Source organism: Ambystoma mexicanum, chromosome 2q (assembly GCF_040938575.1).
Source record: "Ambystoma mexicanum isolate Mex_15411 chromosome 2q, UKY_AmexF1_1, whole genome shotgun sequence".
Taxonomy (NCBI): domain Eukaryota; kingdom Metazoa; phylum Chordata; class Amphibia; order Caudata; family Ambystomatidae; genus Ambystoma; species Ambystoma mexicanum.
The window spans coordinates 1,406,739,970-1,406,767,792 of NC_090924.1; the positions used below are offsets into that span (position 1 = coordinate 1,406,739,970).

General features: G+C 50.2%; 1 protein-coding gene across 7 annotated transcripts in view; it reads left to right on the forward strand.

Annotated features, from left to right (window-relative positions):
• TBC1D5 (TBC1 domain family member 5) overlaps positions 1-27,823 on the forward strand; it is a 2,783,701-nt gene that overhangs the window by 2,626,476 nt on the left and 129,402 nt on the right. For all 7 annotated transcript variants that reach the window (XM_069648897.1, XM_069648892.1, XM_069648893.1 and 4 more), the window contains one exon: positions 18,267-18,346. In XM_069648897.1, the coding sequence (XP_069504998.1) occupies positions 18,267-18,346 (80 nt within the window). The remainder of the gene's footprint in view (positions 1-18,266; positions 18,347-27,823) is intronic.

Sequence of the window (27,823 nt, forward strand, 5' to 3'; positions counted from 1 at the left end):
ATGATGAGAAGGGACACAAGGGCTGTGTGGGTTTTTGAAGAAGACCAAGAAGGACCCCTACATCAAGTTGGTGGCATGGTTAAAGTTGGATACGGCCTATGACTCAGTCTCTGGGCATGGTCAGGCTTCCTCCAGGGCCTACCGGCCCCAAGATCGAAATCCTGCAGATAAGAGGTCGAAGGTCCTTTGAGGACGCTCCGCCTGCGTGGGTCCAAAGGAAGGCAATGCCGCAGGCCACAGATCACACTGGGTTTGCCGCTGTTGCAGGTCCTGGCTTGGGAAAGCCGAGGGCGCCATCACTGACCACATTCTCAGTGAGCCTGCCAGCAAATCACACACACAAAGAGGAAATCCTTGAACCCTTCGAAACTATGCGTACCATTGATGGATAAGCTGGCAAAGGAAAGGCCCAAGGGTGACCCTTCTGTACCTCCATCCCTGTCATCTTCAGCCAAGAACAACTGAATCATCAACAGCCACTTTGACGAGAACTGCTGTTGAAGGGAGGACAGGCCATGAAGACGGTGCCCACAGTCTCAATGGCGGCTACTCCACAGGTGTCATTGCCATCACAGCGGGAGGTTACTGCCACGGCGAAGCCCCCCGTTAAGGGGACAGAAGCCCTCCCCCTCCCAGAAGATTCAGAAAAGAGGAAGGAGTAGAACCCTGATGACCTTCGAAGAGGGGTACAGAACTGGGAGCTAAGCTAAGTTTGCCAGGGAACATTTATACTAGCTCTGATGAGGGCGACGACCTGCCTGAGGACTACTATTCAGACCATGAAGGGGGTCAGGGAGGTGGTTCATTTTAGGGTGAACCCTATCATCTACCGGTGCAGAAGAGGCATTCCAGGCCGGAACCTCCACCTCCCATCCTGCTACACCTCAACCCAGGGACATTTAATTGGACATCCTGACCACGCTGCACACGCTGGTAACAGAAATTCAGCAGAGGCTGCCTTCTACACCGGGCCCTGCTCTGTCTGCAAGTCCTCCAAGCCTACGCAAACCCAAGTCAAAGGACCCTGCTGGTCCAAGTCGCCAGCCAACGGACACGGCGGCTGTGGCTACAGCCACGACGGGGCTGACGACTTTGTTCCAGCGGACGGAAAGGCCGTGGATGACGCACACAGGGCATCTCCTCTGGATGAAATTGGCTCCTTCGATTCGATGATGCCCAGGGCCTCCGAGCTCTTTCAACTAGTGCCTGATGAGACGAGAAAGGAAGGGTTCCTTTACCAATGGCCCGAGTCCAAGAGGAGGATCATCATGTCTGTTCCTTTGCTGGACGATATCTGGGAGAAAGGCCTAGCAGTGTTGAAGAACCCAAGCACTGCCCCACCCAAGCGGGGCAGGCTCGAGAAAAGTACAGAGACCCAGACTTGGACCCCAAGTGCCTGAGGTCCCAGCCTTCACCTGACTCTGTGGTCTCGGCCATGGCCCGGAAACTCTCTGGAAATCCATCATCCTCATCTATGGTGCCCCCGGACCAGGAGGGAAAGAAACTGGATGCTATGAGGAAGATAATTATTTATACGGCTGCCAGCACCATTAAAGCTGCAAATGCGCTGGCCATTTTGTCACGCTATGACCGGCAACTTTGGTACAAGCTGGACCCAATTCTTGAATTCCTACCGGACGACAAGAAGGTGGAAGCTCTTGAACTGTTCTAGGAGGGGGAAGTGGCCTCGGACCACGCCATCACAGTGGCAGTGGACATTGGCCACCCCGGATTCCGTCAGGTGGGAAACAGCGTGTCTCTTCGTCAGCAGGGGTGGCGGAAAGCCACCAACGTCAGGCAGGACGTTCAGTTGAAGGTTTTGGGCATGCCAGTCGATGGAGAAAACCTGTTTGGCAAGGCCGTCGACGATTCTCAACAAGACAGGGACGGCGTGTTTGCTGGGTACCACGCAACAACGTCAGTCTTCATCCTTTCGTTCCTCAATGGAAAACCTGGCAGGCTCTCCAAAGGCTACACCGCCCCTTATCGGCAGCCTTCCCATTTGCCAACGCAGGAGGTGTACAGAGGTCACTCGCAGGCATACGGCAGCAGAGAACAGCGCCTGCGTCGCCCATAGGGCAGGGCCACAACGCCTTAGCAGGCCTGAACTGGCTGTGGACTCTGGCCCCCACTCACGCAGCCCAGTGGGAGGCCAGCTGACGAAGTTTGTCAGCACATGGAAGACCATCATCACCGAGAGCTGGGTGCTGGATGCTATCGGACGGGGGCTCACCTTGGAGTTCCAACGCAGGTGTCCCCGTATTCCCCTTTCAGTGCGTCAAGAACAACACGCAGCACAGCTACTGCAGGAGGTCCAAGCCATGTTAAAAAAGGGGGCGATAGAACCCATTCCCCAGCACCTGCGGAGCTCCAGGGTGTACTTAAGATACTTTCTGGTTCGAAAGAAGACATGAGGGTGGAGGCCGATCCTGGACCTACAACGCCTCAACAAGTATCTGGAGGCCCAGAAGTTCATGATGGTTACGTTGCAGCACATGCTCGGCCAACTGGAGGCAGGGGACTTCCTGGCGTCTCTGGACTTGGAGGACGCATACTTTCACATCCCCACCCATTGGAAACTCTGCAAGTTCCTGCGGTGCAAGGCACTTTCATTTGGCCTGAAATCGGGCCCGATGGTCTTCACGAAGTGCCTGGCTCGAGTGGTGGCACATCTTTGTCTCAAGGGCATCTACATTTACCCTGGACAATTAGCTGATTCGATTCCACTTCCATGCTCTGGCGAGCCGGGACACGGCAAGGACTGTCCGCCTGCTGATGGATTTGGGATTCTGCATATATTATACAAATTCCTGCTTGGAGACATGGCAGAATGCTCTGTTTGTAGGGGCACGGCTCAACACAGTGGCTTGCCTAACGACCTCCTAGGAAGAAAGGTTGGTAGCCTTCCTGTCATCGGTGCGTCGACTACGGTGCGAGCTGTCAAGTCACTGTTAGGCATGTGGCCTTCCTGCATCAACCTTGTCCCCCTTTGCAGACTACAAATGAGGCCTCTCCAGGAGTTTCTGGATGTGAGATGGCTGCACGTTTTGGGATCCTGGACCGACAAAGTCCCTTTCAACGAGGAGTTCAGACAATGGATACAGTGGAGGGGCATATGCTCTCATCTCACGCAAGGGGCCCCTTTCCAAGTCCCTCCTTATCAGGAGACCGTCACCATGAATGCTTCCATGGAAGGTTAGGGAGCTCATTCCGGACAATTGCATGCCAGAGCCCTCTGGCTGCCAAAAGAAAAGACCCTTCACATAAACGTCCTGGAGCTTTGGGCGTCGATGAGGGGCAATGTAGTGAGGATCTTCACAGACAACACCACCACCATCATCTACATCTGGTATCAGGGCGGGACATGCTCTCTGGCCCCTCTCCAAAGAATCCCAGGGTCTGTTGCACTGGGCCATTCGGCAGGAGATGTTTCTCGTCCCCTTTCACCTGGTGGGCATCAAAAAACACCATTGCAGACTCCGTCAGTAGGGAACTAGGTTCTTGCCATGCGTTGGACCTTCACCAGGACCAGGCAGATCTTCTATTCCACTAAAGGGGTGAACCCCAGATCGATCTCTTCGTGACAACTGTGAATTCCAAGTGCCAATAGTTCGCCAGCAGGTTCCTACAGCCGAGGTGCATGGGGGATGCATTCACGTTCCCTTGGGAGGGACTGTTCCTATATATTTTTCCTCAGTTCCCCCTCCTGCTACGAGTGATCAGCACAGTCACAGTGCCACTGCAAGGTGGTATCCAGCCAGACCTGCTAAGTCTGTCAGTGGCTCAGTCCATCAAGATTTCACGACTACCGGACCTTCTGTCCAGAGAGGAAGCAGCGATTCTGCACCAGAACACAGCATCGCTGAACCTCAGGGCTTGGCTCCTGCAGGACTAGAGTTTGGACATTATGCTTTACCTGCAGAGTGTAAGGACATCCTCACCAAGGCCAGGGCCCCTTCAACGTTGACTTGCTACGCCCATAAGTGAAAGCGTTTCTCTGTGTGGTGACAAGCTCAGAAGATCACCCCTCTGCGTGTCACACCCCCGCAGCCCCTCTCATACCTGCTTTCCTTGGCCAAGGCTGGACTGGCTCATGCCTGTATCAAGGTGCACCTAGAAGTAATATCCTGCTACACCAGGGTGCCAGGTAAGCCTTCTCTGTGGACTCACAGACTCATCAAGGAATTCCTCAAAGGGCTCTCCAGGACTTTTACGCCAATGAAGGCACCTGCCCCGGCTTGGGAACTGGCTGTGGTTTTGACTAAACTTATGGGGGCACCCTTTGAGCTGATGCATCAGGCCGCGCCCAAGTTCCGATAGTGGAAGATGGCGTTCCTTGTGGTGATCACCTCAGCCAGGTGGGTCGGGGAGATCCAGGCACTGTCATGCAAACTGCTGTACCTGCCCTTCCACGCTTTCAGGGTAATACTACGTGCACACCCTCGCCTTTATGCCGAATGTTCCATCGGAGTTCCACCTCAACGAGCCTTTGGTGTTGCCTGTCTTTTTCCTCAATCCGTCGTCTCCAGTGAAGACGGCATTGCATTTGCTGGATGTTGCTCATGCCTTGAAGTTGTACGTGGCACGCATGAAGTGCTTTCGGAAGACTTCTCAGCTGTTAGTCAATTTTGGTACTATGAAGCACGGAAAGACCTCGTCAAAGACTTCCATCTCCAGGTTGCTTTCCGGCTGCATCATGCACTGTCATCAGCTGGCTAATAGACCTCTTCCAGGTCAGCCAAGAGCCCATTCCACCAGAGCCATCACAGCAATGACAGCATTTCTCTCTGTTGTGCCCCTGCTCGACATCTGCAGGCCTGCTACGTGGAAGTCCACACACACCTTCACAAGGCTCTACTGCGTTGGCAGGGATTACAGAGTCAGTCAAGCGGTGCTACGCAACCTGTTCATCTGAGGTGAGTCTGTTCCTGAGGCAGGTGTTATTGCTTCTGTTGAGCCTCGGCACCTTCTGTGGTTGTGTATATGTACTGCTGTGTAATCGTTATTCATGAGCATGCAAATCCATGCCAGACCCCATGCTGGAGAATGTTTAAGTTACTTACCTTAAACTATTGTCCTCCAGCATGGGTCTGGCATGGATTCACATGTGAACCCTTCCTCCTTTCCTTCTGTGGTTCTTCCTGGTTCATACTGCCACTTTACATGCTTACCAAATCTGAAGATGGTCACCAGGGGTGGAACTTGGGGAGAACACTGTCATTGATTTGGGGCAGTATGACCCAAAGGAAAGTGATTGGTTTAGAGAAGAATTACAGTTTTAAAGTGAAAGTTAAACAGTTTTTTCTTTTACTGAGGATTCCCAGCCTGTCGACAGGGAATATTCATAAGCATCTGAATCCATGCCAGACCCAGGCTGGCGAACAATAGTCACAGTAAGTAACTTAAACCATTCGACTGGTTCTGATGTTGGACAGATATCCTGAGGTACATCCAGTTGACTAGTGTGTGTTTTGCATAACATTAGATGAGCAAGACTTCGCCAAAGTTAAATTGTTTTCTAATTTTCAATTGTTGTAGTGTTCTCCAGTGTTCCATTGTTCTTCAGTGTGCCATTGTTGTCCACTGTTCGTTCTTCTGAGGTCTTCCCTTCTTTTCCATTCTTCTATTGCTTTCTAATGTGGCGTTCATCCTCTGTTCCAGGGGCTGGAACGGGGGATTAAGGTCATCAGCACCCCGGGTTACCAAAGCAGTAACCCAGGGTGCTAAAAAAAAGGATGTTCCTTCGTCCAACGGGTCGCGTGCGGCGTCCTGCTATTGGCATGATGGCCACCATGGAAAGGGAAGGTGGCCGGTGCGGCGGCTAGGGACGCCGCAGCTGAAATAAGCTAAGTGAGGGGCGTGTGGGGTTAGTTAAGAAAAAAACAGGGCACAGGGTGGCGAGGAGAGCCGCCCGCCAGGCGAGTGGTTAATCTCTGTGTATTCAGTTTTTTCAAATAAACTCTGAGAATGATTAGTACTAGCATTGTGCTTTTCCTGAGGTACATATATCGGTGAAAAGCATTCTACTGATTCGTTAAAACATTTGGTACCGGTACCGGGCATGCAATCGGATCATTCATCAGCTCGCATAACCCGGATATCATTTGTGTGTCAGTTAGTCAGATAATATTGCTAACTGTGGGTCATGGGAAACACAAGGCGTCCAATGGGTGCTAGTCTCCATTGGGTGTATAGATGTATACAAGTCGATAGGGCGTGGATGACAAAAGTTCCTAATGTCTTCAGTGAAATTTCATTGGTCCACTTTGAATGAAGCGGCACCTGTTAGCTTCACTCTGTTGGCAATGGTCAGAGAAGGTTTTGCCGGTGTCGATTTTAAAGTAACGGAAGTCCGCGAAATCATAATGTTTGCCGGCATTCCGGTTTTCATTTAATAGTTTGTTTTACATAGAAAGCATGTGTTTTCTTGAACAGACACAGACAGAGATAGAGATATATGCTTCTTACACTGCAAAGATCACGACCAGCTAGAAGATGAGCTTTGCTCAGTTGCTTGTTTGCTGTTCTGCTGTGCTGCAAGCAGCGAACAGCCGAACAGCAACTTGGTCGCAACTTGCTCGGAGCGAGCACGCAGGAGCAGACAGCCTTTGGGTTTTAAAGACTGCTGGGTAAGTGGGCGTGTCTTCGCCCCAAGAATAAAGTAGAACGCGTATATTACTCCTCTGTACATATTTAAACAAATGTTTAAATCACAATTAGAAAGTACAGTTGGAAAGTGTACTTGTTAAGCAAATATATGTGCTCAAAGCAGGTAATCCACTATTTATCCGCTGCGTTTCCAAAGAGCGTGGACAGCCGAACAGCAACTTGCTCGCAACTTGCTCGGAGCGCGCGCCATGGACCCTCTTCCTGGAGAAGACAGAGAGTCTGGATTGCCATTGGAGCAGGCAGCAGGCCAGTTTATCAGAGGATGCATCAGACGCCCCCCACTTCCTCTCAGCTACCCTGCACTTGCGTTTCAAGGCGGCGAGGTCAGATTCATACCAAGCGTGTAGCATTCATGCTCCTTTGGAATCATGCACAGCTTATGAATCTTCTGTGCTCAGGAGCGTGCCATGGAACCCAGCTACATCAGAGGGAATCCGGAATGCGATTCAATCAATAACAGCTGTGAGCCAAGGCAGCTGTTGACACTGCTCCCTCCTATTCCATAATTATATGTATATAACTTTTATCAATAAATAGTAGTGTTTATGCCACATGGAAGTCCTTTAATTATTTATACTCCATTGTGCCCAGATATTACAAAGAGTTGCACTTGGAGGTAGGCTTCAGATGGACTCTCATGACAGGGACAATGATGTCCAAGGCGTTGGAGATGGAAAGATGAACTTTAGAGAGGGCTGTATCAAGAGGGGAGTCAGCTGCAGCAGTAGTAGGAGCAGAGGAAGTGTAGGCAAAGGCAGCCAATGACATTCGCTTTATGGGCCAAATGGCCAAGCAGGAGGGTGGCAGTGCTGGTGGTTCAAGCCTGCGTTCCTAGCAACCTGATTGGCTGCTTCCCCGCCAAGGGTGCTAATGTTCCATAGCTGATAGTTCTCATGTGTGCCATAGTTCTATTGTTGTCTAGTTCTGTAATCTTTCAGTGTTCTTCTGTGATCCAGTGTTTTCCAGTAATTCAGTGGCCTCACATGCTGCATTGTTGCATTGTTTTCCAGTGTTTCTTTGATGTGATATGCCCTGAGGTGGCGGGCCCACTCTGTGGGTAACGGCCGGCTGCCCAAGTTAAGGGGCTGGGCGAAGCGCGGTTCCCTTAACGAGGGGGGCGAGCTATTACCCACAGGGTTGGCCTAGCCACCGAAAGGCATATCGCCATTAGCACCTGTATAGATCACTGCACAGGTGCTAATGGTTTTCTTTTATTTTGAAATGATGAGCTGCCTTCAAACCAGGAAGTCCATCTAACTAACGTCATCAACACTGAAGATGGGGAAAAGAAAACCATTAGCAACCGTGCACGGTGTTAATGGGATGTGGGAGCAGGGAAGTGAAGTGCCTGACACTAATGAAAGTGCTCAGGACGTGGGCTTATCTCTGTGAATATAGTCCGCATCCCGAGCATTTCCATTGGCTATGGGCAGCTCCCAGGGTGCTAATGTAGTGATACGCCCTGCCCCTCTTCCTTTAGACTGCTAGGATGTTTGTTCCCTTGATATTGAGAAAAGAGCGTTTCTTGCAAATCATATGATGCACAACTGTAACTTGGCTCATCCCAGCAGCAGGCCCCCCTCCTGGTGGCATGCACTAGCCTCTTACTCTAAAGTTTGTTTGACGTACGCTGGGCGAGTATGTAGGGTTCCAGCCTTTATGGCTCACTTTCTGTTCTAGACCTCAAGACCAGAGTGCATTTCTCTGGCCTTCAGAAACGTTGCTATGAGACAGAAAACAGGCAATAGATCTCTTTTCAGAACTACCAGAGCTCAGTGACTGGTGCTTCCCAAATAAGCCACTGGTAATATTGCTATCTGAAGCTGATTCCAAGGTGCAAACCCTAATATCCACCTAGGAATATTTACTCCCTGCAAAGATTTACTTACCAATTTATCACCAATGATGCAACGTGTTTTTAGAAAGAAACCCTAAAGCCTACAGGGCTGTTTCCCGCTAGAGGCCTGGAAGGACTTGTGTTTCCCAGACTTGCTCTGGTGACTCTCGAGGAGCCCTTCCAGAAAGTGTGCAATGCCAGGTGCTTACAATCCAGGATTTCCCCCAAAAACCTATAGAGGTTCTACCGACCAACCGGTAAGGCATATTTATGGTGTGTAATAAAATAAACTGTAACCTGAGCTTCAAACATGATCATATTTGCATCATTTATAACAGTAAACAACTCATTGTTTATGTAGGACAGTCTAGAAAACCCTAATTGTAAGATTAAAAAAATAAAGGCAAAGTAGTCTACTCCTGTTCTTAATCTGACCCACGCCTCACTTTGAAATACCAAAAACACACAAGGTTACCTTTTCAATCCTGTTGCATACTCTTGCAAAAAAAACTATTGGAACTATTCTTCAGATGCATATTTATGGGGGTTCATAATAGCCATCACAAGTGTCATGCCATTGTTATACATTTGTGATGGCATCAGTTGTCTTGGAGTTTAATGCAGCTTCATGTAGTAGCTTCTATTAAGCTAATTAGGTTCTTCTAAGTTGAATGATTGGCTGTTTCAAGTAGATTGTTGAGACTTCTATATGCACATCCCAATATGGCCCCCTGCGCAGACCCTTCGGAAGGGTCCTATCTGATGAGATATTACTGGTGGGGACTATAAACCTGTCCACTGGGTTTTTATTTTCCCAAGTCCATTTTGACCTCTGTTGAAATTAATCCACATCATTTGTGGTGTTCTGGATAGGGAAGGGGTCGGAACCTTCACTCGGTGAACACTAGAACAGACCGATAGAATATACGATGGCACAGACAACACCTAGAACTGACTAAGGGAAATGCCTACAAGAACAAGAAAGACGATGCTAGGTGAAACAGAACGCGAGAGACCACCCCAAATTACCTTTATCATTTTTGTGAATTAGATTGCTTCCACAGATTAAGGGTAAGTTTTTCTTCTTATTCCCTGTTCATATAAGAATCAGTTGTAATTTGCAGGATAAAGGAATCAAGAAATGTCCAATTCACAAAAACGACAAAGGAAATTTTCCCACTATATAGAAGGAAGAAATTGACCCTCTGACTTCAAGAAGCTCAAATTCCGACTGTGTATATAGCAGTGACTGTGCTGAAAAAAAAACAAAGGTGTTTGTGCGATTGTTTAGCTAACTTTAAGAAATATACCTGTCTTGACGATAGCCATAATGAAAAGAAAAGACGCTAGGGATAGCGTCTAATGCTACTTTTTTGTCCGAAACATATGTAGACAAATCTGGTGGATAAAACAATCTATTTGTCACTTACTAACTTCCTCTTTCGTCAAACATCGATTTAACAAGTCATAGTTATTTCTTTCTTGTTTTATGTAAACGTGCCTTGTGGAAAGTGCACTTTGAGAATCTTAAGTGTTTTTATGTTGATATATGAATACATTTTGTATTAAGTGAAATGGGTGGATAACATGGAAGTGGGTGTTTTTGACTAGTTTAGCAATAACACAAATGTGAAAAACTGTCCGATATAAGGCGGATGTAGGGAGAGGTAATCTGTCCAATGTCATTATTATTGTTTTGTGGATGCATTAGTCCACTGGGCCATAGACCCAGCTCAAGATCATCCCATCAAGGTGTCTCCAAGTTTAAATTCTAATGACTCCTTCCTCCCAAAGGTGACTAATTTTTTATATCCATCTCCCAGTGCAGCTGCTCTTCGGAAACCATTCTACCCCCCATAGGTGGAAATGCCCCATGCTCACTGTGCCAGACATGACGGTGGGGCCCGTTTATAGAGAGGCGCTGCTTCCCGTGACTTCAGTTCCTTTTTCCCATGCACTCTGCTTGCTTTAGGAACACTACTCCTAAAGCTTCTTGTTCTTTGTTGTTCAATGCAATGCTGAATCCGACAAAGCCCTAATGTTTCAAACCCTGCATGGATTGTGGGTGTTAAATATCAGTTTACGGATCCGCACCACATTTGCATTTACTGTCTCGGAGAGGGCCTAGACACGCAAGAATGCACTCTGTGGATTAGAGGCAAAACTCTATATCTTCCTCCATAAGAAGAGAGGTGATAAGCAGACCTGTTCAAGGTCGCCGGATGAGAACAATGGCACAGAGGAATGATCCCCGGTCCAAAAGGTCAAGCAAAAGAAGCAGCACTGCAAGAGATTGAGAACCCTTGTCGGTTCTTTGAGGTAGAACTCTTCTTCCTTGTCAAAAAAGAGGAGCCACCACTCCAAGGACTCCCCCAAGGAGGAGGCTTCACAGGTTCCCTTTCGCACTCAGTACTCTACGCCAGAGGAATGGAAGGCGTTCAGAATTAAGACTTTTGATATCTTTTCCAAGATCTCAGTGGCATCCGGCCCCAACGCCGGCGACCACGCTGATGACTTTGGCTTCGGCAAAGGCAGTGTAGGAACGCTCGGCCTCGCTGGCGCCCGGGAGGCCGCTATCTAAATACCTGGTGAAGCCGCTTCCATGGTGATTGGAGCATGATACTGAGTGCCCTAAACCAGAGAAACATTGAGAGTGACATCACCATGAGAAATCTAAAAACTCATTATTGTCGTCGTACAAGAAAAAACATAGATGTGATTCCGACTCGTTGGACGTCAGGGGTAAATCATACCCTGCGAAAGGTGCATCTAGAGAGGCTTGGGAGGACTTTAAACCCCAAATATTCAACGCAGGTCAATACAGCTACAACCACATCTGGCACGAAGGCAGCCAAGGTGGGTCGAACACCCCCGAGCAAGAACCCTAAGGAAAAACTGCCTCCGCTGTTGAGACAGTCCACAGCACCGTCAGGCCAAGAAGCTTCTCGACCAGAGATGCCTGCAAGATAGAGGTTTGGCACGGGAATCTCGATCCGTGTTCGTGGACTTGCAGGTGATTTTTGATGAGTAGGCTGAGCCTATACCATTTTGATTTGAGCCGATGGGGGTGTGGCATTGGATCCGTTGCCACATTTATTTATTTTTTTACTTTTATTTATTGGCAGAAGGTTAAGACAGGTACAGCACAGGTTGCGCACAGAAAAAGCAAACATTGTATTACACATAGGCATTGCATCACAAGTATTTCAAACATCTCAGTCTGAAGGAGGGGGGGCGTTAGGCACCTGGGGGGGGCTCGAGTGTTCAGTTCTCATGGTTAGTTGGGCGGGTCTAACGGGGGGTGGAGGCCCAATCCACCTCGCGTCTATTGTTCAGGTAGCTGCAAAAACCTCTCCACACATTTTTGGGACTGGAAGGCATAGGCAGGGATCCGATATGTTGCCACATTTTATGGCAGACCAGGCTTGGTTACCACAGCTGGCAGAAGGTCTCCATGATGCCAATGTTCTGGACAAATCTCCGGATGTTGAATCCCAACAGTTGAATCTGTACGTGCACCCAAACGTGCAATACCGCAAGGCGGTCAAGAAGGTCTTCGTGGCCTTGAAGTTCGGCGCACCATTGAAGCCAGTGTCACAGTACCCCATCACTGACATCCTTGACCGTGGCCCGCAAACTGAGCGTGTTTTGCCGTTCAATGCAGGCATAGCAGATCCGGTCATTGCCTTCTGGCAGCGGGCCTAAAAGTGTCTCGGGGTTTGACCTCCAACCAAACATTAATTTACCAGTGTTCTTGCATCCTGCACAACCATCTAAGATGAAATCAGGGCTCCACAGATCAGACATTGTAATTCTCTATTTCAAGATCCTGTAAGTACCATCTTGATGGCCGGTGGGTGGCTGGCAGCGACTTGCCCTGGATAGGGGAGTTCTGTTATTGGAGATTTCCCAGGCTGCTACATGGGCTTCTCTGCTCTCCTTTATTAGGTACGATCACTGCGGTCCCCTGGCTAGTGAGGATGCATTACTGCGATTCCCTGGCTAGTGACGATGCATCACTGCGATTCCCTGGCTAGTGAGGATGCATCCCTGCGATTCCCTGGCTAGTGAGGATGCATCCCTGTGATTCCCTGGCTAGTGAGGATGCATCACTGTGATTCCCTGGCTTGGCTAGTGAGGATGCATCACTGTGATTCCCTGGCTAGTGAGGATACATCACTGTGATTCCCTGGTTAGTGAGGATGCATCACTGCGATTCCCTGGCTTGGCTAGTGAGGATGCATCACTGTGATTCCCTGGCTAGTGAGGATGCATCACTGTGATTCCCTGGCTAGTGAGGATGCATCACTGTGATTCCCTAGCTAGTGAGGATGCATCACTGCTATTCCCTGGCTAGTGACGATGCATCACTGGGATTCCCTGGCTAATGAGGATGCATCACTGTGATTCCCTGGCTTGGCTAGTGAGGATGCATCATTGCGATTCCCTGGCTAGTGAGGATGCATCACTGTGAGGATGCATCACTGCGATTCCCTGGGTAGTGAAGATGCATCACTGCGATTCCCTGTCTAGTGGGAATGCATCACTGCGATTCCCTGGCTAGTGAGGATGCATCACTGCGATTCCCTGGTTAGTGAGGATGCATCACTGCAATTCCCTGGCTAGTGAGGATGCATCCCTGCGATTCCCTGGCTAGTGAGGATGCATCACTGTGATTCCCTGGTTAGTGAGGATGCATCACTGCAATTCCCTGGCTAGTGAGGATGCAGGGGTGGCAAGCTGTTGGTCTTGCTCCATTTCTTTCATTAAGGGTGCATTCTCCCTTGGTTCTTGTGGTATGGATTTTGGGAGTCTTTCAAAGGCGAGGCAAGTTTGGAGGAACACATCTATTCGAAAAACAAATGCCTTTGGTAATACTCTTACTGAGGGATAGGATCATTTCTCCAACATATTCCTCGCCACCCTCTTATCGTCCCCTTGAAATTCAGTTCTTGATTTTTCCTAAAATGCATTTTTTGCAATTTCCTTTTCATATGTCAGTTCTGCTGTTCTCTGTGATTGCTAGAGGTCAGAGGATGATAGTGCCGGGATCAAGTCTATATATAATGACATCACTTCCAGCACAGAAGAGCGCCAAGGAGCCAGAATGAAGCAACCCTTGGTGGCAGCGGCTGCTGGAAGATGTTTCAGTCCCGCCGGCATCTAAAGGGGATTTCTAAGCAGGGACTCTTTGGGGGGAGTTGTGGCATCCATCCAAAAGAGCAGCACCAATGTAATAGCACATTATTCCAAGTGCTTCCATTTCTTCTTCGCAATGCGCAATGGGCATTAGTTCGCCCCTGACAGTATTCTGGGGGACATTGCTTTCGTCTACAGAATTCTGAGGTTTACTTCCCTCCTCTTTGCGCAGTATTCGAGGGGCAACATTTCTCAAGGCTAGGTACTTCTAGGGGGCTTATTACTGTCGGCGCAGTAGTCCTTCTGGAGAGTACAATTCCCCCAGCCGCAGTATCTAGTCTTTTTTCCTGCTACACTAGACGGATGCATAATGTTGCTTTTGCCATGTTTTTCAGGCGGGCAGCGGTTCTCGTGGCTTCTAAGTCTAAGGGGTGATATGTCCATCAGTCGGTATTACGGAGAGCTGCTTTCCTCCCTGATCCTGATGGCTATAAGTGCTACTTCCATGTCCCTAGGTGCTACTTCTATGGCCCTAGGTGCTACTTCCATGGCCCTACTTTCCATGGCCCTAGGTGCTACTTCCATGGCCCTACTTCCATGGCCCTACTTCCATGGCCCCAGTTGCTACTTCCATGGCCCCAGGTGCCGCTTCCATGGCCCCAGGTGCCGCTTCCATGGCCCCAGTTGCCGCTTCCATGGCCCTAGGTGCTACTTCCTTGACCCTAGGTGCTACTTGCATGGCCCTACTTCCATGGCCCCAGGTGCTACTTCCATGGCCCCAGGTGCTACTTCCATGGCCCCAGGTGCTACTTCCATGGCCCCAGGTGTCACTTCCATGGCCCTAGGTGCTACTTCCATGGCCCTACTTCCATGGCCCCAGGTGCTACTTCCATGGCCCTAGGTGCTACTTCCATGGCCCTACTTCCATGGCCCCAGGTGCTACTTCCATGGCCCCAGGTGCTACTTCCATGGCCCCAGGTGCTACTTCCATGGCCCCAGGTGCTACTTCCATGGCCCCAGGTGTCGCTTCCATGGCCCCAGGTGCCGCTTCCATGGCCCTAGGTGCCGCTTCCATGGCCCCAGGTGCTACTTCCATGGCCCCAGGTGCTACTTCCATGGCCCCAGGTGTCACTTCCATGGCCCTAGGTGCTACTTCCATGGCCCTACTTCCATGGCCCCAGGTGCTACTTCCATGGCCCTAGGTGCTACTTCCATGGCCCCAGGTGCTACTTCCATGGCCCTAGGTGCTACTTCCATGGCCCTACTTCCATGGCCCTAGGTGCTACTTCCATGGCCCCAGGTGCTACTTCCATGGCCCCAGGTGCTACTTCCATGGCCCCAGGTGCTACTTCCATGGCCCCAGGTGCTACTTCCATGGCCCCAGGTGTCGCTTCCATGGCCCCAGGTGCCGCTTCCATGGCCCCAGGTGCCGCTTCCATGGCCCCAGGTGCCGCTTCCATGGCCCCAGGTGCCGCTTCCATGGCCCCAGGTGCCGCTTCCATGGCCCCAGGTGCCGCTTCCATGGCCCCAGGTGCTGCTTCCATGGCCCCAGGTGCCGCTTCCATGGCCCCAGGTGCCGCTTCCATGGCCCCAGGTGCCGCTTCCATGGCACCAGGTGCCGCTTCCATGGCCCTAGGTGCCGCTTCCATGGCCCTAGGTGCCGCTTCCATGGCCCCAGGTGCCGCTTCCATGGCCCCAGGTGCCGCTTCCATGGCCCCAGGTGCTGCTTCCATGGCCCCAGGTGTCGCTTCCATGGCCCCAGGTGCTGCTTCCATGGCCCCAGGTGCTACTTCCATGGCCCCAGGTGTCGCTTCCATGGCCCTAGGTGCCGCTTCCATGGCCCCAGGTGCCGCTTCCATGGCCCTAGGTGCCACTTCCATGGCCCTAGGTGCCACTTCCATGGCCCTAGGTGCTACTTCCATGGTCCCAGGTGCTACTTCCATGGCCCCAGGTGCTACTTCCATGGCCCCAGGTGCTACTTCCATGGCCCCAGGTGCTACTTCCATGGCCCCAGGTGCTGCTTCCATGGCCCCAGGTGCCGCTTCCATGGCCCCAGGTGCTACTTCCTTGGCCCTAGGTGCTACTTCCTTGGCCCTAGGTGCTACTTGCATGGCCCTACTTCCATGGCCCTAGGTGCTACTTGCATGGCCCTACTTCCATGGCCCTAGGTGCTACTTGCATGGCCCTACTTCCATGGCCCTAGGTGCTACTTGCATGGCCCTACTTCCATGGCCCTAGGTGCTACTTGCATGGCCCTACTTCCATGGCCCTAGGTGCTACTTGCATGGCCCTACTTCCATGGCCCTAGGTGCTACTTGCATGGCCCTAGGTGCCGCTTCCATGGCCCTAGGTGCCGCTTCCATGGCCCGTATTCTGAAGAGCATCCTTTCTCCGAGAGCAGCAGTGTGGTGGGGTTATGTTCTCCCGCCACTGGAGACACTATTTCTCCTCCTTTGTGATTGTACTGTTGCTTTTGCTCTTGTATTTTGAGCGGCCCTATGACCTTACCTCAGTATACTAAGGGGTCATTGTTTTACTGAGATAGTTTCTTACATAACTACATTGGCAATGAAGATGAAGACGACACAAGGTCCGGAGCGTTCAATTTACTAATCGTTTCCACAATCTGCGGAATGTTAGGGTATTTCCCCGAAGAGCATATGGGCGTTTTCCCCTGGCACAGTCCTCATGGGAAATGTTGACCCCTTTGCACACTACCTATGTTGGTCAATGGTTGAATATCTCCGGGCACAGTATTAATGATGTGTGATCTTATTCTAACTGGCCAGGTGGATAGCTCAAATGCAGATTACAGCACGATGCTCTGCTGCAGGGTTCACTACCCTAGTGGGTAGTCTCAGCCATTCACCCTGACGCGGTCACTACCTTGATTACCACGAATGGGTAATAGCTGCACTGCTCGCCGCAGTGCCTAGAAACTGGGGGAATCTGGCATGGAGCACTTCATGGATCGCCACTTTTGTATTTGTATTGGAGATATTCATGATGATGGGGTGCAAGTGTGTGACTCTGGCTACATATGTTATAATGGTCATTTGTGTGAGACTCTTGCCCTATTGTTCACGTGTCTACTGGTATGATATGTATCATTGGAACTTATTTGTGTAGCTCTTGGCACAGTTTGGATGCTGGACGGTGTCTGGTTCCTGGCACAGTGTGATGGGTGTGTATTGTGTGATTGTTTGTACAGTATTTTGGAGGCGCATTATGTATCTAACTTCAGACACAGCATTTATGATCAGTGTGCACAGTATTTTATTCTGTATTTATGGAGAGGGCTGTTTGCTATACCTACTATTTATGTTACGGAGGACCTCGCTCGCTGCTGACACAGCATTCATGATCAGTTGGCACAGTATTTTATTCTGTGTTTATGGAGAGGGCTGTTTGCTATACCTACTATTTATGTTACGGAGGACCTCGCTCGCTGCTGACACAGCATTCATGATCAGTTGGCACAGTATTTTATTCTGTGTTTATGGAGAGGGCTGTTTGCTATACCTACTATTTATGTTACGGAGGACCTCGCTCGCTGCTGGCACAGCATTCATGATCAGTGTGCACAGTATTTTATTCTGTGTTTATGGAGAGGGCTGTTTGCTTTACATACTATTTATGTTACGGAGGACCTCGCTCGCTGCTGACACAGCATTCATGATCAGTTGGCACAGTATTTTATTCTGTGTTTATGGAGAGGGCTGTTTGCTATACCTACTATTTATGTTACGGAGGACCTCGCTCGCTGCTGGCACAGCATTCATGATCAGTGTGCACAGTATTTTATTCTGTGTTTATGGAGAGGGCTGTTTGCTTTACATACTATTTATGTTACGGAGGACATCGCTCGCTGCTGACACAGCATTCATGATCAGTGTGCACAGTATTTTATTCTGTATTTATGGAGAGGGCTGTTTGCTTTACATACTATTTATGTTACGGAGGACCTCGCTCGCTGCTGACACAGCATTCATGATCAGTGTGCACAGTATTTTATTCTGTGTTTATGGAGAGGGCTGTTTGCTTTACCTACTATTTATGTTACGGAGGACATCGCTCGCTGCTGACACAGCATTCATGATCAGTGTGCACAGTATTTTATTCTGTGTTTATGGAGAGGGCTGTTTGCTTTACCTACTATTTATGTTACGGAGGACCTCGCTCGCTGCTGACACAGCATTCATGCTGGGAAGAGGTTCTTTCACTAGTGGTGCTGAATTTCATGGGGATTGTCTCGCAGCTGCCTATGCAGTATTTAGGATTTATGATCATATATAATTGCCTAGCAGCACAGTATTTTCTGAGGACTGTTTCTTGTCTGAGTTCCTGCACAGTATTTATGGTAGCTATTGTGTGTCTGCTATGTGCACAGTATTTTAGAGGAGTGTTTGTTGACTGATGCTACAATATTTGTTTTTTCGGTGCACTGTCACTGTACACAAGCCTATGCACATTACATTTTAGGAGCCTCATATGATTGTAATTTGACTGGTTTTTGGATCCACTTCCAACATATCGGTATAAATAAGTCCCTCAGCTAAGCACTGTCACCTGCTGCAACCCATGGAATTCCTCACAGAGCAATGTTTTCTGTGTTTGGCAGGTAATATTCAGGACGTGATCCTGAAGGAAAAACTGGAGAAAGAAGACGACATCCTGGTGTCCTTGGCAGGTTTGAAGCAGGTACATAGTGCACCCTATTTCATATGTTATTGGTTTTTCGTTTAGTTAAAACAATATGGATGTCATTTCTAACCGAAATAGAGTAAACGGGATGCTTTACAGGGATGGAGGACTTCCTTCTACGAGAGATGGTTGCCTGAATGAGAGTATACCAGTGGTTGTAGAGCGTGGGCAGTAACTATGGAACAGACATGCATGGAATGATGCCGACATGAAGACACAGGGTACCTTTGTTCAGAGTGCACAAGGGGCTGGAAGATGCCAAGACGGCCCATTCTTGGATCATGGGGTCCTCTCTGTTTTGGAGGGTCCAAGACTAGAAGGAAGGGAACATTACCCTCTACTCGAGCAGAAGCAATAGAGTCATTTAAGGGAACCCGGTGTTCGATACCGATTCATGCAACTTTGGATTTGATTGACTGCATTCCGAACATTTCAATCGGCTGAGAGATGGTCAATAATGACTTCTAGGTGCTAATAAGGTTTATAGCGGGCACCGCTGCCATCTGTATGGTCTCCCGGCACCTTGGCAGATCTGAATTACAATGGGTGGGGTTGCTTAGCCGGCCTGACAGGGAGAGTGCTCTGTCTCCCGGATTGAGGGGCATTTTATCCTAGTTAGGGACGCACTTACGCTCTTTCATCATGTGCTCAGCCTGATCATACAAGGGTGTGGCCTGTTATTGTGTTTTGATCTGCTCACATATATGATATATTTTATTTATAGTTTTCTAACATTGAGGAACTTTTTTGAGATATCATAGGCCTGTACCTTTGCGACCAAATCGGGGTTACTTGGTGATTACTAGCCTTTTTAGGGTTTTTGTCTTTTCTTGTTGGTTCTTTGTCGCATGAGTGTAGGTCACTGAGACACTGAGTTCCTCTACCCCGTTTGTAAACTGTAGGAAAAGTTGCAACTGTGCCTGCACTTATTTGCGCCAAGATAAATTACTGGTGTATTTCCTTTTGCTATGAATGACAAATCCAAAAGTTCTGTTGTATTTGATAAAGTTTTTTATTTTGAATGTTCAGCCCCTCTTGGATGACATGTGTTTCGGCGTACAACCTGCACCTTTTTCAAATCTGTAGCGCGAGCATCAGAATCTTCAGGTGGGATTGAGCCCAAGACTAAAAGTGCTTCATTTACAACAAGAACATTATTCTTTGTGTGAACCGTAATGACACATTAAAGGCCCGGATTTGAAAAAGGCGCAGGTTGTACGCCGAAACACGTGTCATCCAAAAGGGGCTGAAAATTCAAAATAAAAACTTTATCAAATACAACAGAACTTTTGGATTTGTCATTCATAGCAAAAGGAAATACATCAGTAATTTATCTTGGCGCAAATAAGTGCAGGCACAGTTGCAACTTTTCCTATATTTTATTTATAGCACGCCTATACACAGGTGTTTCAAGGCGCGACAAGGCATGAGAAGGGAACAGGGGGGAACAAGACAGCGATCTTACTAGGCGCAGTGACATTGGGCTCGCGCAAGTGCAGGGAGAGGAAAGGGGCAGAAGTGCCAGGCGAGGGGGAGAAGTGCAGGACAGCACTTTTGACTTCTGATTGTAACTTGCTTTTTAAGTGTCTTGGTCTCGTGTAAAGCACAGCAGGAGCCCGCATGGCTGCAATATAAGAGGGTGCAGGCCTGCGCTAAAATGAGGGTATTTTGTATTCACCTCATCTTCTTACAGCCCAGATGGACCTGTATTCACAATCCTGAGCTATCCTTGTGTCACCACCTAATCTTTATTGGGGCAAGAAAGGCACCGAAACAAACCTGCGATGCCATTCAGCGTGCTCCCTTCCTCTATGTTATGGGAGTGTAATCTTCTCTGATCAATCCCTATAGAATCACTGCAGCCTGTGGCAGACATTATATGCAATGCACAATCCAGACTTTCGGTTCTCGGTCGTGAGGTTGTGGGTAGTGGGGAAGAGTGCCCTGGATTGCCCCGAGATTCCGATAGGGCACTGCATCAAGTAGGAGCATTAGGCCTGTCCCCTGTTTTGAATGCCCTTTAGGACTGGGAATGTCAGCACCCTATATTCAGTAGAAATCAACTCCCTTTTCTCCCGGTCATAGTTCCCATGGGGGAGGTTCTGAGCAGTTAGTGCAGTACGCCTAATCCTCGCAGTCACTACTCTGTTCTCACCATGTAATAGCCGGACTCCTGTGTCTTGGATCCATTTGCAGTTGAGACACCACTCTCTCAGCAAACATTTCAGGCTTAGGGACTGGAATTCGCGGTTGGGTTATGCTCTACTCTCATCCATAGGAACAGCAGCTCACTTTGGCATCTGCGTCTGTATTTGCATTTGTATTTATTTTAATTTATATAGTGCCTTAATCCAAAGCACTTTACAAGAGGAACAAGTGAATACAACAAGCAATAGTTAACAATGAAGCTAAACCAGAAAACAGTACAACGAACAACTTAGATTTATGATGAGGCTAAGTACTAATAGAGGGACAGAAGGTAGGAGGAGAGGGTCGAGGTGGGTTAGGTGGTGAGAGAGAAAACAATTGGTGCTAGGGGGGAGAGTGGAAGAGATAGGATTTTAGAGAAGTACGAAATAGGGGTTAGGAGGGAGCGGACGGGAAGAGGAAAGCGGTTCCAGTGGAAAGGAGCCAGAAGTTGGAAGGAGCGGAAACTGGAAGGGGAACATGGGGGAGGCGGAGTAGAGAGAAGGAAGAGATCTGCAGAACGGAAAGAACGAGGAGGAGTATAGAAAGAGAGAAGGGAGGAGAGGTAAAGAGGGGAAAGACCATAGAGGGCTTTGAAGACTAGGCAGAGGAAGTTAAATTTGAGATGGGAGTGGAATGGGAGCCAGTCTAGTGAGTTAAGAGAGGAGGAGATGGAGTCGTGAGGTGAGAGGAGGCAGAGGGAGCGAATGGCAGAGTGGTAGACAGATTTGAGGGGGGAGAGATGAGAGGAGGGGAGTCCAAAGAGAAGAGTAGAGCAGTAGAAAAGTCTGGAGAAGAGGAGAGAGGAGATGAGGAGTTTAGTAGCTTGGAAGGTTAGGAAAGGACATATTTTACGGATGTTGTAGAGGTGGAAACGGCAAGAGCTGGCAGCGAGGGAAGTGTGATGAGAAAGAGAGAGGTGGGTGTCAATGTGCAGACCCAAGTTACGAGCATGAGGAGAGAAGGGGAGTTGGGAAGGAGGAAAATGAATGCAAGGAGGAGGGGAGGGAGGAGTGAGAGTGTTGGCAGGGAAGAAAAGGAGTTCAGTTTTATCTGCATTGAGAGTAAGGAAGTGAGACGACATCCCAGATTTAATAGCAGAGAGGCAGGAAGAGAGTTTATGGTGGATGTCAGGAGAGAAGGAGGAGAAAGAGAGGAAAAGCTGGGTCTCATCAGCATAGAAATGGTGTGAGACATCAAAGGAGGAGATTAAAGGAGAAAGGAGGGAAATATACAGCGAAAAGAGGAAGGGGCTAAGGACAGAACCTTGGGGAACGCCATGGCTGAGTGGAGAGATTGGGGAGGTGGAGCCACCCCAAGAAACTGAGAAGGTGCGGTTAAAGAGATAGGAGGAGAACCAGTTAAGAACGGAGTCTTTAAGGCCGAATGACGAGAGAGTGGAAAGGACTAGAGGATGGTCGACCATGTCAAAGGCAGCAGAGAGGTCCAGTAGGACCAGAATAGAGGAGTACTTAGAGTAGCGAGGAGAGAGTTGAGAACAGAGGTAAGAGCAGTTTCAGTAGAGTGAAGAGGGCGGAAACCAGATTGGGTAGGGGGGAGGAGAGAATGGTTAGAGATGAAGGTAGAGAGTTGAGAGTATACAATGCGTTCTAGGAGTTTAGAAAGGAAAGGTAGTAGAGAGATGGGATGATAGTTAGATGCAAGATGGGGATTAGCAGTAGGTATTTTGAGAATGGGGATGATAGTCGCATGCTTAAAAGGAGTGGGGAAGATGGAGGTGAAAAGAGAGGATGGATAGGAGAGGAGAGGAGGAAGGGTTAGTTGAGAGATGGAGATTGAAATCGCCAAGAATGATTAGTGGGGTGGAGCTGGGTGCAATGACGTTAAGAAGATGGTCAAAGTCTTCATAGAATGAGCCAAGCTGGCCAGGAGGGCGATACATGATTAGGAAAGATATAGCATGCAGAGAATTAAAGATCTTATACATGAATTCAAAGGAGGGTAGAGAGGGAAGAGATGTAGGAGAGGAAGAGGAGATAAAGTGGGGGCGAAAGAGAAGGCCTAAGCCACCTCTGTGGACAGAGGGGGTGAGGGAAGTGCGCAAAAGAAGAGGACGAAGTAAGGGAAGCAGGAACAGAGGTGTTGTGGGAAGGGATCCAAGTTTCGGTGAAACAAAGAAATTGGAGTTTGAGGCGTATGAATAGGTCAAGGACAGCAGTGGTTTTGTTACAGATTGACCGGGTGTTCCAGAGGGCAACGTTAAAGGTATCAGAAGAATTGGAGATATGTGGGTAGATAAGATTGTGGTGCCGGTATGATTGGGAGTGAGGTGGGGTGGGGAGGCAAAAAGTGGAGATGACCATGATAATGAGATACAGAATTTTAATGGGGGAGAGGGTAGGAGGAAGAGGGGAGGGGAGGGAAGGGGAGAGGGGTGGAGCAGAAAGGAGGAAGATTGCATAACACGCATCAGTATTTAGAACAGGGGTAAGTAGAAAGGAGTAGTAGGATCCGGTTGGCTGAATTGAAGGGATTCAGAAAGGAATGCAGCAGAGGGTCGTGGAAGGCTTCGTAGAGGGGTGAAGCAGTGAAGGTGGAGGGTGCAATAGTCCATGCAAGGAGGAATCGGCTTCTGGAGTTGGAGAGACCACGGCTGCAAGAGACAGATCACAGCGAGGGCCAAGGCTGCTGAATTGGAGGGAGTGATAGTCCGTGGTGGAGGAACTGCTGATTGAGGCTGAGGGAGCAGTCCACATGAGCAGTGGAAGCCACAGTAGTAGAGTCACTGATGCTACGGAGGCTGCAGTCCCGGATGGTCGCATGAACATTGTGAGCAGACGACAGAGTGGCCCACAGGAGCAGCAGGAGCCGCTATCACAGAGGCTCTGAAGCCGAGGGGGCCGCAGCCAAAGTAAGTCGCAGACACAGTGATAGGAGGTGAAGAAGAATCGCCCCAGGCATTGTGCAGGCCGCAGCAGGGGAGCACCGAGGCTGCGGGGGGCTGTGGTCTAAGGGTGGTCGCCGGTACTGGGGCATGGTGACAGAGCGGTCACTAGGAGCTGCAGGGGCAGCGACCGCAGAGGCACTAACTCAGAGAGGGTAGTAGCTGAAAGAGGACACAGTGGTCACAAGAAGCAGCCTCAGGAACAGTGCAGGCTACGGCAACAGAGGCATAGAGGTTGTGAGGGCTGTGGTCTCGGAAGTCAGCAGGTACTGGGACAGAGGATGACAGAGCAGTCTCAGGAGCAGCGGGGGCCGTGGTCACAGATACAAAAGCTGTGGGGGCTGCAGCCGAAAGTGGACGCAGGTGACAAGGAGCACCCAGAGTAGTGGGGGCCACGGGTGTTCGAGGCACTGGAGACAGATGTAGGAGGCCAAATGAGCATCAGGGGCAGCAGTAGCAGAGGCGGCAGACAAGGAACAGTAGTCTGTGGTAGTGGGCCGTGCACTGAGGATAGGAGGAGGAGTCAACAGAGCAGCGGGGGCCACGGTAGCAGAGGCGGCATGCAGGTATCACAGTCCGTGGTGGTGGGCAGTGCACTGGAGAAAGAAGGAGGAGCCCAACAGAGGAGCGGGGGCCACGGTAGCAGTGGCGGCATGTAAGGTACCACAGTCCAGGGTGGAGAGCAGTGCGCTGGTTACAGCGGGGGCTGCGGTAGCAGAGGCGGCAGGCAATGTACCACAGTCTGTGGTGGTAAGCAGTGCACTGGTCACAGTAGGAGCCCAGCGGAGGAGCGGTGGCCGCGGTAGCAGAGGCGGCATGCAAGGTACCACAGTCCGGGGTGGTGAGCAGTGCGCTGGTTACAGCGGGGGCCACGGTAGCAGAGGTGGCAGGCAAGGTACCACAGTCCGTGGTGGTAAGTAGTGCACTGGTGACAGAAAGAGGAGCCCAATGGAGCAGCGGTGGCCACGGTAGCAGAGGCGGCATGCAAGGTACCACAGTATGGGGTGGTGAGCAGTGCGCTGGTTACAGTGGGGGCTGCGGTAGCAGAGGCGGCAGGCAAGGTACCACAGTCTCAAGGTAGCACAGACAGTTGGAGATCCCTCCCTAGAGGGCTGGGGAGCCACTCTGGACAGCCACAGCATCCATGGAGTCTGGACCCGGCAGGAGCAGTAGTCGCATATCAACTGGCTGGAGCTCAGAACCATTTGGCTAGCCCTCAGGGCCTTCCTTCCGCTCATCGAGGGCAGGACCATCCTGATCCAGACCGACAACTCCACCAGCATGTACTATGTCAAGAAGCAGGGGGGTACCAGGTCCCCTCCGCTGTGCAACCTAGCGGTCAGCATGTGGGAATGGTCCCTGGAAAACGTCTATCTCAGGGCCGTCCACCTCCCGGGGCGTACAACTGGGAAGCGGACAGACTCAGCAGGCTCGGAGCTAACAATTACGAGTGGCAATTGAACAACCAGGTGCTGCAGGTGGTTTTTAACACGTAGGGCCATCCTCTGTGGATCTATTTGCCTCTGGGAAGAACAGGAAGTGCAATCAGTTTGCGTCTTGGCAGGGACTAGGCCCCGGCTCCCTGGGCAACGCCATGCAGATTCAGCATCATAGTGATAGTGCCTTGTTGGCCGGCGAGACCGTTGTTCTCTGAATTGCTCAGCCTCTTGGACCAACCACCCATTCACCTTCCGCTGGGCCCAGTACCTCTCCTGTCCCAGCAGGGGGGCAGGGTTCTCCACCCCGCTCCTCAGAAGATAGCCCTCAAAGCGTGGTTCTTGAGCCGATGACCCTCAAGCACCTGAACCTATCTCGGGCTAACCTGGAGATCATCCAAGGCACTAGGAGCAAGGACACTAGGAGCCAATACAGGAGTAAATGGAACAGATCTATCACCTGGCAGACTCTAAGGAGATCAACCCCCTGACATGCACACTGGACGATGTGCTTACTTTCTCGGCACACCTTGCCCACTCGGGCGTACAGGTCGACACCTGTCTTACCTATCTTGCAGCCATAAGGGCCTACAGAAATTCAGAGGAGGAGGTCTTCTCTTTCAACCCAATAGTCAATAAACATCTGGTGGGCTTGTCCCGGCTTTATCCGTCCATCAAGAGGCCACACACTGTGTGGAACTTCAATGTGGTGTTGGGCGCCTTGGTGCACAAACCCTTCAAGCCAATGGTATCCACAGACATCAGGCTGGTCACCATCAAGGCATCTCTGCTAGTAGGACTCACCTCCGCTCACAGAGTCGGTGAGATGCAGGCTCTGGTGGCTTCAAAAACCCTATACCACTTTCCACAGGGATATGGTGGTCCTGCGGACTCACCCGGCGTTCCTACCTAAGGTACCCTCTGTGTTCCATCTAAACGAGGAAATAGTCCTACCTACATTCTTAGCTGTTCCCAAGGACGAGGCTCAGAGAGTCTTGCACTGTCTGGATGTCAGACACGCTCTGAAATTCTATCTGGATAGGACCAAGGGCTTCCGCAAGTCGGACGCACCCTTTGTCAACTTTGGGGGCTCCAGACCAGGTTATCAGGCATCCAAGGCCTCCATCGCAAGGTGGATGGTTGCTGCCATTAAAGAGGCCTAGGATGGGCAGCGCAATCCGCTGCCAGCCAACATGCACGCCCATGCCGTCAGGGCCAAGGCCACAACCATCACATTCCAGCGACAGGTTCCATGGCAGATCATAAGCAGGGCAGCTACCTGGGCCACACCTTCAGCTTTCTGTAAGAAATGTACGCTGGCTCTAAGACAGACGCGGCCCTCGGACAGGCGGTTCTAAGAAACTTGTTTGCTTAAGGAGGGTCTCCTCTCCACCCTGGGGCTACATTCACTTGTAATCACCCATACAGTATGGAGGAAAGGGGACGGGACGTAAGAGTAATTACAAGTTACTCACCGTAGTGACTAAGTCCTTAGTCCCCTTTCCTCCATATGTTCCGCCATCCTCCCCCTAATAATACTGGTGTCATTAGGCAATGATAAATATTGTCGATGTGTCTATGGGGACTGAGGAGTGGCGCGGTGGGCGGAGTGAGGGTAGCGCATGCTCCCAGGACAGCGCCTCTAAATTTAAACTGGAAGTAGGGTTTTCTGGTGAAAAAGGTTCCGTCTCCCGTCCCTACGAAGGGACGCCCATACAGTATGGAGAAAAGGCGACTAAGGAATAAGAATACGTTAGTCACTATGGTGAGTAACTTGTAATTTCTCCTCTGATGTGCAAGAGAGGATCCTGGATCTTCCTTTTGAGGGGTCAGATCTTTTTCATTCGTTTACCAATGATGAGCTGTTTATAAAGAAGATCTCTATGCAGACCGCCATGTCCTTAGCCATCCAAACCAGGGCAGAAGTCATTCCCTCCGTCTCAAGGCAGGACCGACTTCAAACCTGGCCCTTTCACTGGCTTTAAGGGGTTTTGGCACCGCGGTGCATGGAGGCCTGACCGGTCGCCCCGCAACCACAGGAGGAAACAGCAGATGACTTTGTGCTTTCTTTTCTGCTCCCCCTCCACCACTCACGCCTCAAACGCCAAAAAGCTATGACGTAACGGTCAGGAAACACAGCTCCCCTCTAGCGGGCCAGCTGGCTCTCTTTCAGGACAGCTGGAAGTATTGTTTCAAGAGTCCTTGGATCCTCCACGGGCTTCGGTCTTCCACTTCTTTTCCCTCTACCTTCTTCTGCTCCTCTGCTTCAGATAGGGTCTCTCGCCCTTTTACGGGAGATCCTCCCTCTTCTGGAGATACAGGCAGTGGAGCCGGTTCCCCCGTCAAACAGGGGCACCGCCTTCTACTCCAGGATTTCTGCTGTACCCCAGACCAACCAGGCTGGCCTGAGGGTAGTCCTGGACCTGTAATTTCTCAACCTAACTTTACTGCTCGAATGCATCAAGATGATTACTCCCGCACACATAGCCAGGTCTCTATGTGCACCAAACTGGATGTGTTCCCTAGACCTCAAAGATGCATACCTTCTTGTCCCCATCTACCACTCGCATCGGACATTTCTGCGTTTCACGATTATGCCATACTACTTACAAGTACAAGGTGCTTGCTTTCGGCCTCAATTCAGCCCCTCGTGTTTTCACAGAGCTGATGCATGCAGTGGTACGGTCACGTCCACCTAGAGGGCCATCACTTATATATACCCTTACTTGGACGACTGGCTGGTGAGGGCCAGCTCGCTCGAGCACGCGGTGCACTCCTGCCAACGGCTGGCAGATGTTCTTCACCAGCTGGGGTTTTACCTCAACCGGAGGAAGTCGCGGCTGACTCCCGCCCAGGACCTGGTGTTCCTTGGAGTGAGCTGGGACATGGCCGTAGAACGGGTGTTCCCTATGCCGGAGAGGCTCTGCTCCCGCCGCAAAGCCATAG